The 19211-nt window shown below is 48.4% G+C and overlaps 1 protein-coding gene across 1 annotated transcript in view; it reads left to right on the top strand.

Moving 5' to 3' along the window:
• Positions 1-19211, top strand: part of LOC139409489 (low-density lipoprotein receptor-related protein 8-like) — a 346325-nt gene that overhangs the window by 202657 nt on the left and 124457 nt on the right. The window contains exon 4 of the mRNA XM_071154703.1: positions 14300-14428. Within this exon, the coding sequence (XP_071010804.1) occupies positions 14300-14428 (129 nt within the window). The remainder of the gene's footprint in view (positions 1-14299; positions 14429-19211) is intronic.

Genomic DNA, 19211 nt, shown 5'->3' with positions numbered 1-19211 from the left:
GTCCCTACCTGTGTTTTCATCTACTTCTATCCATGTTCTCTCTCTCTCTCTGTCCCTACCTGTGTTTTCATGTACTTCTATCCATGTTCTCTCTCTCTGTCCCTACCTGTGTTTTCATCTACTTCTATCCATGTTCTCTCTCTCTCTGTCCCTACCTGTGTTTTCATCTACTTCTATCCATGTTCTCTCTCTCTGTCCCTACCTGTGTTTTCATCTACTTCTATCCATGTTCTCTCTTTCTCTGTCCCTACCTGTGTTTTCATCTACTTCTATCCATGTTCTCTCTCTCTCTGTCCCTACCTGTGTTTTCATCTACTTCTATCCATGTTCTCTCTCTCTGTCCCTACCTGTGTTTTCATCTACTTCTATCCATGTTCTCTCTCTCTGTCCCTACCTGTGTTTTCATCTACTTCTATCCATGTTCTCTCTCTCTCTGTCCCTACCTGTGTTTTCATGTACTTCTATCCATGTTCTCTCTCTCTCTGTCCCTACCTGTGTTTTCATCTACTTCTATCCATGTTCTCTCTCTCTGTCCCTACCTGTGTTTTCATCTACTTCTATCCATGTTCTCTCACTCTCTGTCCCTACCTGTGTTTTCATCTACTTCTATCCATGTTCTCTCACTCTCTGTCCCTACCTGTGTTTTCATGTACTTCTATCCATGTTCTCTCTCTCTGTCCCTACCTGTGTTTTCATCTACTTCTATCCATGTTCTCTCTCTCTCTGTCCCTACCTGTGTTTTCATCTACTTCTATCCATGTTCTCTCTCTCTCTGTCCCTACCTGTGTTTTCATGTACTTCTATCCATGTTCTCTTTCCGTCCTTTTTTCTTACATAGTGTTCCCTCTCCCTTTTTCTTCATCTATTCTTTTTAAACTCTTTCTCTGTCCCTCTCTCCATGTCCTGTTTCTCTCACCTGTTTTTTCTTTCTCTCTCTCCCTCTCTTTCCTTTCCTCTCCTTTCATGTCTTCCCCAGGGCTTTTCAGACTTTAAGGTATCTCACTGGATCGTTCCGTCGATCAGTGTGTAGCAGAGACAGATTGCATCTCAAATCACACCCTATTCCCTATGTAGTGCACTACTTTTGACCATAACCCTAGGCTTCATTGTTGTTATTGATTAATTGATTAATGTACTACATTGTTGAGTGAGCTAGCACATAACCATTTTGATGCACCTTGTGTACCTGGTGTAAACTGTGTAAGTGATGAATCCGTTTGATTTGATGGTGCCGTTTCGGACCCAGGAAGAGGCAGTGCTGCAGTGTTTGATTGATTGAGAGGACGTGTACAGGTCTTAGTTTTACTGCTATGTATGTGATAAAAGTTTACAATGCGCATACTGCCACTTCAGCCACTGTGTTTATCATGCCATCACGCCTCATCCCTGAGGCTGAAACTTCTGTTTAACTATCCTAATTCACAGACTATCACCTGTTTATAACCCACACATTATCCTAGGCCTAATTGATTATCCGTCGCAGCATTAAAACATTACCAGTGTAGTAGCAACAGTATCTCTCGCTATCAAATAAACAACTTCCCTTTATACTTTCCACTCTCACTGAGCCTGTTCTATTCATGATAGTGATATTCACTGTTTTATACAGGGTGACTGGTCAGTAAACCTAATTGAAAGGAGGCTATTTCTGAGGCAATTTAGAATAATGAAGATATTCTGCTTTTCAATGACTGTGAGGTAGTCTGTTGTTCCTGGTTATTGCACCCTGTAGGAAAGAAAACATTATTGAATGGATTCTTCACTTAGCTATATTGCCTTGTTTTACAACGTAAAACATACCGCTATTTGTTGTAGCCATGCCTCCTTTCCTCCTCCTGCCCTGGGGGAGTGTGTGTGTGTGTGTGTGTGTGTGTGTGTGTGTGTGTGTGTGTGTGTGTGTGTGTGTGTGTGTGTGTGTGTGTGTGTGTGTGTGTGTGTGTGTGTGTGTGTGTGTGTGTGTGTGTGTGTGTGTGTGTGTGTGTGTGTGTGTGTGTGTGTGTGTGTGTGTGTGTGTGTGTGTGTGTGTGTGTGTGTGTGTGTGTGTGTGTGTGTGTGTGGCATGATACCAGGCAGCGCTGCTCCCCATGTTAGACTCCATCATCATCCATCCCACCATAATCACAGAACCATTGAGTCCACCCTCTCCCTCTGTGATGACATCCATACAGTGTGGTGTGACAGTGACTTCATTCCTCATACCACCGTCCTCTACTCTCCTTCTCCGTCCTCATACATACACACAGACGCCAAACAGCAAATGTATGATCCTTACATTAACCCAGTGGCTTATGAGCTATCTGAATCAATCACTAGGGAGGGAGTTTTAGCTGAGGCCCTGAGCAACAGATGGACATAGGTGTGTGTGTGTGTGTGTGTGTGTGTGTGTGTGTGGATGCTGGGCCATCTATGATATGCAACTCTGCTCTCCTCCCTTTCCTGTGAAAGGGAATTAGGGAGGCAGTTAATCAAAAGTGCATTAGCATACAAGCGCGTACTCCGCCCTTCTACCCCACTCATAATAGATGCTTAGTCTGAGAACGTGGGTCAAATAACAAAACACCACCACCACCACAACCACCACCACCATACCCACCACCAACACCACACCCACCATACCCACCACCAACACCACATCCACCACACCCACCACCACCCCACCCACAACCACCATACCCACCACCAACACCACACCCACCACACCCACCACCACCACACCCACAACCACCACACCCACCACCAACACCACACCCACCATACCCACCACCAACACCACACCCACACCCACCACACCCACCACCACCACACCCACAACCGCCACACCCAACACCACCACACCCACAACCACCACCACACCCACAACCACCACACCCACCACAACCACCACCACACCCACAACCACCACACCCACCACCACACCCACAACCACCACCACACCCACAACCACCATACCCACCACCACCACCAACACCACCACCATACCCAACACACCACCACACCCACCACCAACACCACCACACCCACAACCACCATACCCACCACACCCAACACCACCACACCCACAACCACCACCACCATACCCACCACCACCACCACCACACCCAACACACCCACACCCACCACCACCCACACCACCACACCCAACACCCAACACCACCATACCACCACCACACCCACAACCACCATACCCACCACCACACCCCCAACCACCACACCCACAACCACCATACCCCCCACCAACACCACCACACCCAACATCACCACACCCACAACCACCATACCCACCACCAACACCACCACACCCAACACCCACAACCAACACACCCACACCCACCACCACCAACACCACCACACCCAACACCCAACACCGCCATACCCACCACCACCACACCCACAACCACCATACCCACCACCACACCCCCAACCACCACACCCACAACCACCATACCCACCACCAACACCACCACACCCACCACCAACACCACCACAACCACCACCACACCCACAACCACACCCACCACCACCACACCCACCACACAACCACCATACCCACCACCACCACCACCACACCCAACACACCCACACCCACCACCACCAACACCACCACACCCAACACCCAACACCACCATACCCACCACCACCACCATACCCACCACCACCACCACCACACCCAACACACCCACACCCACCACCACCAACACCACCACACCCAACACCCAACACCACCACACCCACCACCCACAACCACCACACCCACCACCACCAACACCACACCACCACCACATACCATCATCTCCCCTACTACACTCTCTATCCTTGCCTCTCCCTGTTCACTCTTCACCCTTTCTCTAAATGTTTCTTGTTCTTTCCCCCATCTCTCCCTTCCTTACCCTCTCTGTCCATGCTGTGGATGTGACATCAGTAGACCCCCAGGCCCCAACACACATTGTCAAGGTAGACGGGGTGGGTCTTGCAGTGTTAACCCTATAAATCCCCTTCTCATCCCCAGCCGTTCACTGATGCAATGTCACACGGTGAGAAACCCCAGACAATACTATCTGCAAATTGCTCATAACCCCCGACTCAGTGTACTATAATGTCAGGAGTGTTTGAATAAATTGTCTCACACAAGCAGAGCTGATTCTCCTGAGATCTCTGGCTCTCCTTCAGTGTTGTTTGCTGTAGGCCTAGTAGGTAGTTGCTGGCTGTTAGCTGGCCACTGTGTTTTACCTCTGTGTCTCGCCGTATCAGAACAGAGCTGATTAAATATTAATATCTTACAAAGTCAGGCTGCTGTATTAATTCAGCTAAAGAGCAACGAATGCCCAGCTGAGTAGAGGACCTCTGATCAAGGTTTTTAACAGAGAGAGTGGAGATGATTGGCGTGTAGGTGGGAGGAGTGTGTGTGTGTGTGTATTTTGCTTGTGTGTGTGCTTGCGTGTGTGTGTGTGTGTGTGTGTGTGTGTGTGCGTGCGTGCGTGCGTGCGTATTTTGCTTGTCTGTGTGTTACGATGTGAGTGTGTTACGACATATGTGTGTTACCATGTATGTGTGTTACGATGGGTGGGTGTGTGTGCCTTACAGCAATGTGTGTTCCTGCTTTAGGTAGCCACCTTCAAAAAGTTGTGTGAGATGAAAGTCGTGGAGGAGGAGTCACGGAGTAACTATGATCTCAGTCCAAAAAACTGTCGATAAGCCTATCAATATTCCTTACACAGTCTGCAACACTGCACTAGGCCTACCTGTGAGCACTTACTGATACAGAGAAAGAGAGAGGGAGAGAGACATAGAGAGAGGTAAAGAGAGAAAGTTACAGAGAGTGAAAGAGATGGGTAAAGAGAGAGGTAAAGAGAGAGAGAGGAACAGAGAGAGGGGTACAGAGAGAGAGGTAAAGAGAGAGAGGAACAGAGAGTGTTAAAGAGAGAGAGGAACAGAGAGAGAGGAACAGAGAGAGGTAAAGAGAGAGGGGTACAGAGAGAGAGAGAGGTAAAGAGAGAGGGGGAGGGGGGTAAAGAGGGAGAGAGAGAAATCCAATCGAGTTCCCTGAGGTTCCAACACTGCTCAACACTGACCTTCAGAAGGAGACAAGAGGAACCCTTCCTGAAGACCATCTCCAGTTTAATGATACCATCAGCTGGCAGGGAATTACCAATAGGGTCTGACTACCTCGGCTTCCAGACTGTTCTGCATTCTAACCTACCTGTACACCGCTGCCAATAATGCAAGAAATTGGCTAAAGCAGAAACATACTAGCAACCCGGCTCGTTTCCCAACCTTGGGTCTTGTACATTATGCCAACTATATTATTGAACATGAGTAATAATCCCTCTCATGTACTGTATAAATCTCAATGGGTGTAGTTCCTTTATTCTGTAGTTTATTTTGCCTGTTGATTGTCACTACAGTCAGTGATGCATTGAGGAGATAAAGATGCATCAGTCCCTCCACAGATTGAAGCAGAACATACTATATATATATATATATTTAATTTAACCTTTATTTAATCCCCCTGACACACACAGCTCCTCATCTCCCATCTTCTTTTAATCCAAAATCACTGCTTGGACACAGCAGACTGGCTCTCTGTGTTCCCAGCCACAGTAGCCATCTGCTGATGAGGAGATAGCTAGCTGCTTGGTCAAATGGGATTTTAGGTAGAGACTCCATTTTGGTTTCCTGAAACGCAAAAGAAAAAACGAATTTAAAAGCAGACACATTTACAACCGGCTCACGTGAGACCCAGCCATTCACTGAGAACCCATATGAAGTGATAGAGCCAGCTTCTCTAAGGCAATTCCTACCTAAACCCAAAGTCACCAAACATAACCTGAATAGAACAAAACCTGGCAACACTTACACTGCTGAAACACACAGAAAAATAAGCACCAAAATGGCACTCGATTTGCACTATATAGGGAATAGGGTGCCATTTCAGACACAAACATTATTCCTTATATAGGTCCTGGTCTAAAGTAGTGCATTATATAGGGAACAGGGTCCTGGTCTAAAGTAGTGCATTATATAGGGAACAGGGTCCTGGTCTAAAGTAGTGCATTATATAGGGAACAGGGTCCTGGTCTAAAGTAGTGCATTATATAGGGAACAGGGTCCTGGTCTAAAGTAGTGCATTATATAGGGAACAGGGTCCTGGTCTAAAGTAGTGCATTATATAGGGAACAGGGTCCTGGTCTAAAGTAGTGCATTATATAGGGAACAGGGTCCTGGTCTAAAGTAGTGCATTATATAGGGAACAGGGTCCTGGTCTAAAGTAGTGCATTATATAGGGAACAGGGTCGTAGTCTAAAGTAGTGCATTATATAGGGAACAGGGTCCTGGTCTAAAGTAGTGCATTATATAGGGAACAGGGTCCTGGTCTAAAGTAGTGCATTATATAGGGACTAGGGTCCTGGTTTAAAGTAGTGCATTATATAGGGACTAGGGTCCTGGTCTAAAGTAGTGCATTATATAGGGAGCAGGGTCCTGGTCTAAAGTAGTGCATTATATAGGGAACAGGGTCCTGGTCTAAAGTAGTGCATTATATAGGGAACAGGGTCCTGGTCTAAAGTAGTGCATTATATAGGGAACAGGGTCCTGGTCTAAAGTAGTGCATTATATAGGGAACCGGGTCCTGGTCTAAAGTAGTGCATTATATAGGGAACAGGGTCCTGGTCTAAAGTAGTGCATTATATAGGGAACAGGGTCCTGGTCTAAAGTAGTGCATTATATAGGGAACAGGGTCCTGGTCTAAAGTAGTGCATTATATAGGGAACAGGGTCCTGGTCTAAAGTAGTGCATTATATAGGGAACAGGGTCCTGGTCTAAAGTAGTGCATTATATAGGGAACAGGGTCCTGGTCTAAAGTAGTGCATTATATAGGGAACAGGGTCCTGGTCTAAAGTAGTGCATTATATAGGGAACAGGGTCCTGGTCTAAAGTAGTGCATTATATAGGGAACAGGGTCCTGGTCTAAAGTAGTGCATTATATAGGGAACAGGGTCCTGGTCTAAAGTAGTGCATTATATAGGGAACAGGGTCCTGGTCTAAAGTAGTGCATTATATAGGGAACAGGGTCCTGGTCTAAAGTAGTGCATTATATAGGGAACAGAGTCCTGGTCTAAAGTAGTGCATTATATAGGGAACAGGGTGCCATTTCAGACACAGTCACAGTCTATCCCTCACCAGGAACCTCGAACATTGAAAAAATATCATGTAAAATAAAAATAAAAATTTATTATGAAATAATCCCACCGCAGGCACAATATATTGATCTGGGGGGTTGCTATGGCGGGTTGCTATGGCGCGTTGCCGGGTGCGTTGCCAGCCGGTGGCAGTCTAAAATGTAGAATTGATGGAGCAGCGTTTGACACTGTGTGTAATGTTATCTAGAATATAGTTATATTGGGTCCTCTCTGGTTGGGAATGGGGGAGGAGAGGAGAGGGGATGGAGGGTGGGGGGGGGGGGGGGGTGGTAGTGTGTAATCTAGGATATAATTCTATTGGGTCCTCTCTGGTTGGGAATGGGGGAGGAGAGGAGAGGGGATGGAGGGTGGGGGGGGGGGGGGGGGGTGGTAGTGTGTAATCTAGGATATAATTCTATTGGGTCCTCTCTGGCTGGGAATGGGGGAGGACAGGAGAGGGGATGGGGGGGGGGGGTAGTGTGTAATCTAGGATATAATTCTATTGGGTCCTCTCTGGCTGGGAATGGGGGAGGAGAGGAGAGGAGAGGGGATGGGGGGGGGGTAGTGTGTAATCTAGGATATAATTCTATTGGGTCCTCTCTGGCTGGGAATGGGGGAAGAGAGGAGAGGGGATGGCGGGGGGGTGGTAGTGTGCAATCTAGGATATAATTCTATTGAGTCCTCTCTGGCTGGAAATGGGGGAGGAGAGGAGAGGGGATGGAGGGTGGGGGGGGGGGGGGGGTAGTGTGTAATCTAGGATGTAATTCTATTGGGTCCTCTCTGGCTGGGAATGGGGGAGGAGAGGAGAGGGGATGGAGGGTGGGGGGGGGTAGTGTGTAATCTAGGATATAATGCTATTGGGTCCTCTCTGGCTGGGAATGGGGGAGGAGAGGAGAGGGGATGGGGGGGGGGGTGGTAGTGTGTAATCTAGGATATAATTATATTGGGTCCTCTCTGGCTGGGAATGGGGGAGGAGAGGAGAGGGGATGGGGGGGGGGGGGGGGGTGGTAGTGTGTAATCTAGGATATAATTCTATTGGGTCCTCTCTGGCTGGGAATGGGGGAGGAGAGGAGAGGGGATGGAGGGTGGGGGGGGGTAGTGTGTAATCTAGGATATAATTTTATTGGGTCCTCTCTGGCTGGGAATGGGGGAGGACAGGAGAGGGGATGGAGGGTGGGGGGGGGGGTAGTGTGTAATCTAGGATATAATTCTATTGGGTCCTCTCTGGCTGGGAATGGGGGAGGACAGGAGAGGGGATGGAGGGTGGGGGGGGGGTAGTGTGTAATCTAGGATATAATTTTATTGGGTCCTCTCTGGCTGGGAATGGGGGAGGAGAGGAGAGGGGATGGAGGGTGGGGGGGGGGTAGTGTGTAATCTAGGAAATAATTATATTGGGTCCTCTGGCTAGTGTTGGAAAGGGTTTGGGGAGAGAATGGGGAGAGAGGTGTGTTAGCAGTGTTGTTTGAGGAAAGGGGGTAGGAGGGAGAGATGGGGAGAGGGGTGATGTTGTAGAATTTGTGGAAAGGGAGAGCAGAGATTGGCTGTCTGGGCCAAGTGTAAAGTTGAGGTATTGTACATCAGGTTTTTTTCTCACTCCAGGAACCCCATTGGTTAGCTGGGGAACAGGAACAGTAGTATTCTCACTCCAGGAACCCCATTGGTTAGCTGGGGAACAGGAACAGTAGTATTCTCACTCCAGGAACCCCATTGGTTAGCTGGGGAACAGGAACAGTAGTATTCTCACTCCAGGAACCCCATTGGTTAGCTGGGGAACAGGAACAGTAGTATTCTCACTCCAGGAACCCCATTGGTTAGCTGGGGAACAGGAACAGTAGTATTCTCACTCCAGGAACCCCATTGGTTAGCTGGGGAACAGGAACAGTAGTATTCTCACTCCAGGAACCCCATTGGTTAGCTGGGGAACAGGAACAGTAGTATTCTCACTCCAGGAACCCCATTGGTTAGCTGGGGAACAGGAACAGTAGTATTCTCACTCCAGGAACCCCATTGGTTAGCTGGGGAACAGGAACAGTAGTATTCTCACTCCAGGAACCCCATTGGTTAGCTGGGGAACAGGAACAGTAGTATTCTCACTCCAGGAACCCCATTGGTTAGCTGGGGAACAGGAACAGTAGTATTCTCACTCCAGGAACCCCATTGGTTAGCTGGGGAACAGGAACAGTAGTATTCTCACTCCAGGAACCCCATTGGTTAGCTGGGGAACAGGAACAGTAGTATTCTCACTCCAGGAACCCCATTGGTTAGCTGGGGAACAGGAACAGTAGTATTCTCACTCCAGGAACCCCATTGGTTAGCTGGGGAACAGGAACAGTAGTATTCTCACTCCAGGAACCCCATTGGTTAGCTGGGGAACAGGAACAGTAGTAGTCTCACTCCAGGAACCCCATTGGTTAGCTGGGGAACAGGAACAGTAGTATTCTCACTCCAGGAACCCCATTGGTTAGCTGGGGAACAGGAACAGTAGTATTCTCACTCCAGGAACCCCATTGGTTAGCTGGGGAACAGGAACAGTAGTATTCTCACTCCAGGAACCCCATTGGTTAGCTGGGGAACAGGAACAGTAGTATTCTCACTCCAGGAACCCCATTGGTTAGCTGGGGAACAGGAACAGTAGTATTCTCACTCCAGGAACCCCATTGGTTAGCTGGGGAACAGGAACAGTAGTATTCTCACTCCAGGAACCCCATTGGTTAGCTGGGGAACAGGAACAGTAGTATTCTCACTCCAGGAACCCCATTGGTTAGCTGGGGAACAGGAACAGTAGTATTCTCACTCCAGGAACCCCATTGGTTAGCTGGGGAACAGGAACAGTAGTATTCTCACTCCAGGAACCCCATTGGTTAGCTGGGGAACAGGAACAGTAGTATTCTCACTCCAGGAACCCCATTGGTTAGCTGGGGAACAGGAACAGTAGTATTCTCACTCCAGGAACCCCATTGGTTAGCTGGGGAACAGGAACAGTAGTAGTCTCACTCCAGGAACCCCATTGGTTAGCTGGGGAACAGGAACAGTAGTATTCTCACTCCAGGAACCCCATTGGTTAGCTGGGGAACAGGAACAGTAGTATTCTCACTCCAGGAACCCCATTGGTTAGCTGGGGAACAGGAACAGTAGTATTCTCACTCCAGGAACCCCATTGGTTAGCTGGGGAACAGGAACAGTAGTATTCTCACTCCAGGAACCCCATTGGTTAGCTGGGGAACAGGAACAGTAGTAGTCTCACTCCAGGAACCCCATTGGTTAGCTGGGGAACAGGAACAGTAGTATTCTCACTCCAGGAACCCCATTGGTTAGCTGGGGAACAGGAACAGTAGTATTCTCACTCCAGGAACCCCATTGGTTAGCTGGGGAACAGGAACAGTAGTATTCTCACTCCAGGAACCCCATTGGTTAGCTGGGGAACAGGAACAGTAGTATTCTCACTCCAGGAACCCCATTGGTTAGCTGGGGAACAGGAACAGTAGTATTCTCACTCCAGGAACCCCATTGGTTAGCTGGGGAACAGGAACAGTAGTATTCTCACTCCAGGAACCCCATTGGTTAGCTGGGGAACAGGAACAGTAGTATTCTCACTCCAGGAACCCCATTGGTTAGCTGGGGAACAGGAACAGTAGTATTCTCACTCCAGGAACCCCATTGGTTAGCTGGGGAACAGGAACAGTAGTATTCTCACTCCAGGAACCCCATTGGTTAGCTGGGGAACAGGAACAGTAGTATTCTCACTCCAGGAACCCCATTGGTTAGCTGGGGAACAGGAACAGTAGTAGTCTCACTCCAGGAACCCCATTGGTTAGCTGGGGAACAGGAACAGTAGTCTCACTCCAGGAACCCCATTGGTTAGCTGGGGAACAGGAACAGTAGTATTCTCACTCCAGGAACCCCATTGGTTAGCTGGGGAACAGGAACAGTAGTATTCTCACTCCAGGAACCCCATTGGTTAGCTGGGGAACAGGAACAGTAGTATTCTCACTCCAGGAACCCCATTGGTTAGCTGGGGAACAGGAACAGTAGTATTCTCACTCCAGGAACCCCATTGGTTAGCTGGGGAACAGGAACAGTAGTATTCTCACTCCAGGAACCCCATTGGTTAGCTGGGGAACAGGAACAGTAGTATTCTCACTCCAGGAACCCCATTGGTTAGCTGGGGAACAGGAACAGTAGTATTCTCACTCCAGGAACCCCATTGGTTAGCTGGGGAACAGGAACAGTAGTATTCTCACTCCAGGAACCCCATTGGTTAGCTGGGGAACAGGAACAGTAGTATTCTCACTCCAGGAACCCCATTGGTTAGCTGGGGAACAGGAACAGTAGTATTCTCACTCCAGGAACCCCATTGGTTAGCTGGGGAACAGGAACAGTAGTATTCTCACTCCAGGAACCCCATTGGTTAGCTGGGGAACAGGAACAGTAGTAGTCTCACTCCAGGAACCCCATTGGTTAGCTGGGGAACAGGAACAGTAGTATTCTCACTCCAGGAACCCCATTGGTTAGCTGGGGAACAGGAACAGTAGTATTCTCACTCCAGGAACCCCATTGGTTAGCTGGGGAACAGGAACAGTAGTATTCTCACTCCAGGAACCCCATTGGTTAGCTGGGGAACAGGAACAGTAGTATTCTCACTCCAGGAACCCCATTGGTTAGCTGGGGAACAGGAACAGTAGTATTCTCACTCCAGGAACCCCATTGGTTAGCTGGGGAACAGGAACAGTAGTATTCTCACTCCAGGAACCCCATTGGTTAGCTGGGGAACAGGAACAGTAGTATTCTCACTCCAGGAACCCCATTGGTTAGCTGGGGAACAGGAACAGTAGTATTCTCACTCCAGGAACCCCATTGGTTAGCTGGGGAACAGGAACAGTAGTATTCTCACTCCAGGAACCCCATTGGTTAGCTGGGGAACAGGAACAGTAGTATTCTCACTCCAGGAACCCCATTGGTTAGCTGGGGAACAGGAACAGTAGTAGTCTCACTCCAGGAACCCCATTGGTTAGCTGGGGAACAGGAACAGTAGTATTATTTCTTAATTGTATTTTTGTTTAATTTAACCTTTATTTAACTAGGCAAGTCAGATAAGAACACATTCTTATTTTACAATGACGGTCTACCCCCGGCCAATCCCTGCCCTAACCCGGAAGACGCTGAGCCTGTGAGCCGCCCTATGGGACTCCTGATCACGGCCCGTTGTGATACAGTCCGGGATCGGACCAGGATCTGTAGTGATGCCTCTAGCACTGAGATGCAGAGCCTAGACCGCTGCGCCACTTGGTTTCGCTGGAAGGAACGCTGTGTGTGTATGTTCATGTTCATGTCTGTGTGTGTGCTTTTAGTGTGTTTGTGAGTGTTTGCACTCGGTGTGTGTGTGTGTGTGTGTGTGTGTGTGTGTGTGTGTGTGTGTGTGTGTGTGTGTGCGTGTGTGTGTGTGTCTGTGTCTGTGTTTGAGTGTGTGCTCTCGGTGTGTATGTGTGCGTTTGAGTGTGTGCTCTCGGTGTGTGTGTGTTTGAGTGTGTGCTCTCGGTGTGTGTGTGTTTGAGTGTGTGCTCTCGGTGTGTATGTGTGTGTGTGTGTGTGTGTGTGTGGTTGAGTGTGTGCTCTCGGTGTGTGTGTGTGTGTGTGTTTGAGTGTGTCCTCTCGGTGTGTATGTGTGTGTGTGGTTGAGTGTGTGTGTGCTCTTTGTGTGTGTGTTTGAGTGTGTGCTCTCGGTGTGTATGTGTGTGTGTGGTTGAGTGTGTGCTCTCGGTGTGTGTGTGGTTGAGTGTGTGCTCTCGGTGTGTGTACGTGTGTGTGCTCTCGGTGTGTGTGTGTGTGTGTGTGTGTGGTTGAGTGTGTGCTCTAGGTGTGTGTGTGTGTGTGTGTGTGTGTGTGTGTGGTTGAGTGTGTGCTCTTGGTGTGTGTGTGGTTGAGTGTGTGCTCTCGGTGTGTGTACGTGTGTGTGCTCTCGGTGTGTGTGTGTGTGTTTTAGTGTGTGCTCTCGGTGTGTGTGTGTGTGTGTGTGTGTGTGTGTGTGTGTGTGTGTGTTTGAGTGTGTGCTCTCGGTGTGTGCGTGTGTTTAAGTTTGTGCTCTCAGTGTGTATGTGTGTTTTTGAGTGCTTGCTCTTTGTGTGTGTGTGTGTTTGAGTGTGTGCTCTCAGTGTGTGTGTGTGTGTGTGTGTGGTTGAGTGTGTGCTCTCGGTGTGTGTGTGTGTTTGAGTGTGTGCTCTCGGTGTGTATGTGTGTGTGTGTGTGTGTGTGTGTGGTGTGTGTGTGTGTGGTTGAGTGTGTGCTCTCGGTGTGTGTGTGGTTGAGTGTGTGCTCTCGGTGTGTGTACGTGTGTGTGTTCTCGGTGTGTGTGTGTGTGTGGTTGAGTGTGTGCTCTCGGTGTGTGTGTGTGTGTGTGTGTGTGTGTGTGGTTGAGTGTGTGCTCTCGGTGTGTGTGTGGTTGAGTGTGTGCTCTCGGTGTTTGTACGTGTGTTTGCTCTCGGTGTGTGTGTGTGTGTGTGTGTGTGTGTTTGAGTGTGTGCTCTCGGTGTGTGTGTGTGTGTGTGTGTGTGGTTGAGTGTGTTTTCTCGATGTGTGTGTGTGTGTGTGTTTGAGTGTGTCCTCTCGGTGTGTATGTGTGTGTTTGAGTGTGTGCTCTTTGTGTGTGTGTGTGTTTGAGTTTGTGTGTGTGTGTGTGTGTGTGTGTGTGTGTGTGTGTGTGTGTGTGTGTGTGTGTGTGTGTGTGTGTGTGTGTGTGTGTGTGTGTGTGTGTGGTTGAGTGTGTGCTCTCGGTGTGTGCGTGTGTGTTTGAGTGTGTGCTCTCAGTGTGTGTGTGTGTGTTTGTTTGTGTGTGTGTGTGTGTTTGAGTGTGTGTGTGTTTGAGTGTGTGCTCTCAGTGTGTGTGTTTGTGTGTGTGTGTGTGTGTGTGCGTGTGTGTGTGTGTGTGTTTGAGTGTGTGCTCTCGGTGTGTGTATGTGTGTGTTTTTGACCTGGTGTCAAACTGACTGTGTCTGTTTTTTTGTCTTACTCAGACATTTGAGGCGGGATCGATTTGAGCAACATGATAACTGAGTTATCTGACTGTTTCATTGACTGACTGTGATGTTTCCTCTCTCACTCTCTCTCTCGCTCCCTCCCTCCACTGATAGGTCGACAGACGTGCCCACCTGAGAAGTTTGACTGTGGGGGGTCAACCAGCAAGTGTGTCTCGTTGTCATGGAGATGTGACGGTGAAAGGGACTGTGAGAACGGAGCGGATGAGAACCAATGTTCCGCAGGTAAGACTGAAGCGGGCGGGGGGGGGGAATAAAGAGAGAGAGAAATACAAAGAGAGAGAGCGAGAGAGAAATACAGAGAGAGAGAGAAATACAGAGAGAGAGAGAGAAATACAGAGAGAGAGAGAGAAATACAGAGAGAGAGAGAAATACAGAAAGAGAGAGAGAAATACAGAGAGAGAGAGAAATACAGAGAGAGAGAGAAATACAGAGAGAGAGAGAGAGAAATACAGAGAGAGAGAGAAATACAGAGAGAGAGAGAAATACAGAGAGAGAGAAATGCAGAGAGAGAGAGAAATACAGAGAGAGAGGGAGAAATACAGAGAGAGAGAGAGAAATACACAGAGAGAGGGAGAAATACACAGAGAAAGAGAAATACAGAGAGGGATAGAAATACAGAGAGAGAGAAATACAGAGAGAGAAAAATACAGAGAGAGGGAGAGAAATACAGAGAGAGAGAAAAATACAGAGAGAGGGAGAGAAATACAGAGAGAGAGAAATACAGAGAGAGAAAAATACAAAGAGAGAGAGAGAAATACAGAGAGAGAGACATACAGAGAGAGATAAATATATAGAGAGGGAGAGAAATACAGAGAGTGAGAGAAATACAGAAGAGAGAGAGAAATACAGAGAGAGAGAGAGAGAGAAATACACAGAGAGAGAGAGAAATACAGAGAGAGAGAAAGAAATACAGAGAGAGAAATACTGAGAGAGAAATATAGAAGAGAGAGAAATACAGAAGAGATAGAAATACAGAGAGAGAGAGAGAGAGAAATACAGAGAGAGAGAGAAATACAGAGAGAGAGAGAAATACAGAGAGAGAGAAATGCAGAGAGAGAGAGAAATACAGAGAGAGAGGGAGAAATACAGAGAGAGAGAGAGAAATACACAGAGAGAGGGAGAAATACACAGAGAGAGAGAAATACAGAGAGAGAGAAATACAGAGAGAGGGAGAGAAATACACAGAGAGAGAGAGAGAAATACAGAGAGAGAGAGAGAAATACAGAGAGAAAAATACAGAGAGAGAGAGAGAGAAAAACAGAGAGAGAGACATACAGAGAGAAAGAGAAATACAGAAGAGAGAGAGAAATACAGAGAGAGAGAGAGAAATACAGAGAGAGAGAGAAATACAGAAGAGAGAGAAATACAGAGAGAGAAATACAGAGAGAGAAATATAGAAGAGAGAGAGAGAAATACAGAGAGAGAAATATAGAAGAGAGAGAGAGAAATACAGAGAGAGAAATATAGAAGAGAGAGAGAGAAATACAGAGAGAGAAATATAGAAGAGAGAGAGAGAAATACAGAGAGAGAAATACAGAGAGAGAAATATAGAAGAGAGAGAGAGAAATACAGAAGAGAGAGAAATACAGAGAGAGAGAAATAGAATAATGGTTAGCTCCTCCGTTGAGAGATAATCAAAGACTGACTAAATGTAATGAAAGTGTGAGTGAAGAGAAGATGGATATATGTTCCTCATGATCATTTGTTTCGCTTGTGGAGAGAAGAAACACAGTTTAAGGAGATGAAGGTGTTGGTACAAATAGCAGACATGGAGTCCCAGCTGCCAGTGTTGTTGGTGTGTGTTGATGTGTAGAACCTTCAGACTTCAGAGTTGTTTCCTCCACTGACTTTTCCTTGATCAATTCTCCCTGACGCTGTGTGAGACTGTGGTTTCCTCCCTGACGCTGTGTGAGACTGTGGTTTCCTCCCTGAAGCTGTGCGAGAGTGTGGTTTCCTCCCTGATGCTGTGTGAGACTGTCGTTTCCTCCCTGACGCTGTGTGAGACTGTCGTTTCCTCCCTGACGCTGTGTGAGACTGTTGTTTCCTCCCTGATGCTGTGTGAGACTGTCGTTTCCTCCCTGACGCTGTGTGAGACTGTCGTTTCCTTTGATAAATTCTCCCTGATGCTGTGTTGGACTGTCATTTCCTTGATAAATTCTCCCTGACGCTGTGTGAGACTGTCGTTTCCTCCCTGACGCTGTGTGAGACTGTGGTTTCCTCCCTGACGCTGTGTGAGACTGTGGTTTCCTCCCTGACGCTGTGTGAGACTGTTGTTTCCTCCCTGATGCTGTGTGAGACTGTCGTTTCCTCCCTGACGCTGTGTGAGACTGTCGTTTCCTCCCTGACGCTGTGTGAGACTGTCGTTTCCTCCCTGACGCTGTGTGAGACTGTTGTTTCCTTGATCAATTCTCCCTGACGCTGTGTGAGACTGTCGTTTCCTCCCTGACGCTGTGTGAGACTGTCGTTTCCTCCCTGATGCTGTGTGAGACTATCGTTTCCTCCCTGACGCTGTGTGAGACTGTTGTTTCCTTTGATAAATTCTCCCTGACGATGTGTGAGAATGTGGTTTCCTCCCTGATGCTGTGTGAGACTGTGGTTTCCTCCCTGACCCTGTGTGAGACTGTCGTTTCCTCCCTGACGCTGTGTGAGACTGTCGTTTCCTTTGATAAATTCTCCCTGATGCTGTGTGAGACTGTCATTTCCTTGATAAATTCTCCCTGACGCTGTGTGAGACTGTCGTTTCCTCCCTGACGCTGTGTGAGACTGTCGTTTCCTCCCTGACGCTGTGTGAGACTGTGGTTTCCTCCCTGACGCTGTGTGAGACTGTCGTTTCCTCCCTGACGCTGTGTGAGACTGTCGTTTCCTCCCTGATGCTGTGTGAGACTGTCGTTTCCTCCCTGACGCTGGGTGAGACTGTCGTTTCCTCCCTGAAGCTGGGTGAGACTGTCGTTTCTTTGATCAATTCTCCCTGACGCTGTGTGAGTGGAAAAGGTTTCTACAACAGCTCATAAGTAGGGTAGATTTGTCTCTCTGAACGGCTGAGATTGAAACGTCATCTTTCCGTCTGTCCGTCTGTCTGTCTGTGTGTAGTGAGAAGGCTGTCAAGGGGTTGCTCACACGCTTTATATGTCTCACACACACACACACATACACACACACACACACACACATACACACACACACACACACACACATATATACCCCCCCCCACACAAACACATACACACACACACACACACACACACACACACACACATACACACACACACACACACACATATATACCCCCCCCCCACACACACACACATACACACACACACACACATACACACACACATATATACCCCCCCACACACACACACACTCACACACTCCCGTCCACACGGCAAGCCAGAGAGAAATCGTCCACCTTGCCGTTCTCCACCCAATACGAGAGCCATAATAGCAGCATTGATTTCCCCCTGCTTAGACATGTGACCTATAGTAATATTGATCTCCCTGCGTCTCCCGTTTAGAGGATATTATGTATCATACATATAACCTTTACCAGATCTAACAGCTTCCTGCCAGGCCATTAGGGAAAACAAAAGGGCCTCTCAGAATACAGGTTTTTACTGAACACACACACACCAGAGGAGGCTGGTGGGATATTCTATAGGTGAACGGGCTCATTGTAATAGTTGGAATGGAACCGTCAAATGTGGTTTCCTTGTGTTGGATTTGTTTTGACTCCGTTCCATGAATTCCATTCCAGCTATTACAATGAGCCAGTATAGCTCCTCCCACCAGCCTCCTCTGACACACACACACACACAAACACACACACACACACACAGGTTTTCGGTGTTATCTGAGGTCAAACCTAAAATAGACCAACACACACTGAGACTGTCTGAAGCTGGAGGGGCGATGATCTTCACTTCGCCCTCTATCTCTTTCCCTTCTCTCCCCTCTATCTCTATCCCCTCTCTCCCCTTTATCTCTATCCCCTCTCTCCCCTCTATCTCTATCTCCTCTCTCCCCTCTATCTCTATCCCCTCTCTCCCCTCTCTCTCTCCCCTCTCTCTCCTCTCTCTCTCCCCTCTCTCCCCTCTGTCTCTATCTCCTCTCTCCCCTCTATCTCTCTCCCCTCTCTCCCCTCTATCGCTATCCCCTCTCTCCCCTCTCTCTCTCCCCTCTCTCCCCTCTGTCTCTATCTCCTCTCTCCCCTCTATCTCTCTCCCCTCTATCTCTATCCCCTCTCTCCCCTCTATCTCTCCCCTCTATCTCGCTCCCCTCTATCTCTCCCCTCTATCTTTCTCCCCTCTATCTCTCTCCCCTCAATCTCTCTCCCCTCTCTCCCCTCTATCTCTCTCCCCTCTCTCCCCTCTATCTCTCTCCCCTCTATCTCTCTCCCCTCTATCTCTATCCCCTCTCTCCACTCTCTCCCCTCTATCTCTCTCCCCTCTATCTCTCTCCCCTCTCTCCCCTCTATCTCTCTCACCTCTATCTCTATCCCCTCTCTCCCCCTCTCTCTCCCCTCTATCTCTCTCCCCTCTCTCCCCTCTATCTCTCTCCCCTCTATCTCTCTCCCCTCTATCTCTATCCCCTCTCTCCCCCTCTCTCCCCCTATATCTCTCCCCTCTATCTCTCTCCCCTCTCTCCCCTCTATCTCTCTCCCCTCTATCTCTATCCCCTCTCTCCCCTCTCACCCCTCTATCTCTCTCCCCTCTATCTCTGTCCCCTCTCTCCCCTCTATCTCTCTCCCCTCTATCTCTGTCCCCTCTCTCCCCTCTATCTCTCTCCCCTCTATCTCTATCCCCTCTCTCCCCTCTATCTCTCACTTCTATCTAGCTCCCCTATATCTCTCACCTCTATCTCTCTCCCCTCTATCTCTCTCCCTTCTCTCCCCTCTATCTCTCTCCCCTCTATCTCTCTCCCCTCTATCTCTATCCCCTCTCTCCACTCTCTCCCCTCTATCTCTCTCCCCTCTCTCCCCTATATCTCTCTCACCTCTATCTCTATT

This window comes from Oncorhynchus clarkii, chromosome 5 (assembly GCF_045791955.1).
Source record: "Oncorhynchus clarkii lewisi isolate Uvic-CL-2024 chromosome 5, UVic_Ocla_1.0, whole genome shotgun sequence".
Taxonomy (NCBI): Eukaryota; Metazoa; Chordata; class Actinopteri; order Salmoniformes; family Salmonidae; genus Oncorhynchus; species Oncorhynchus clarkii.
This window is presented reverse-complemented; position numbering and strand designations above follow the sequence as displayed.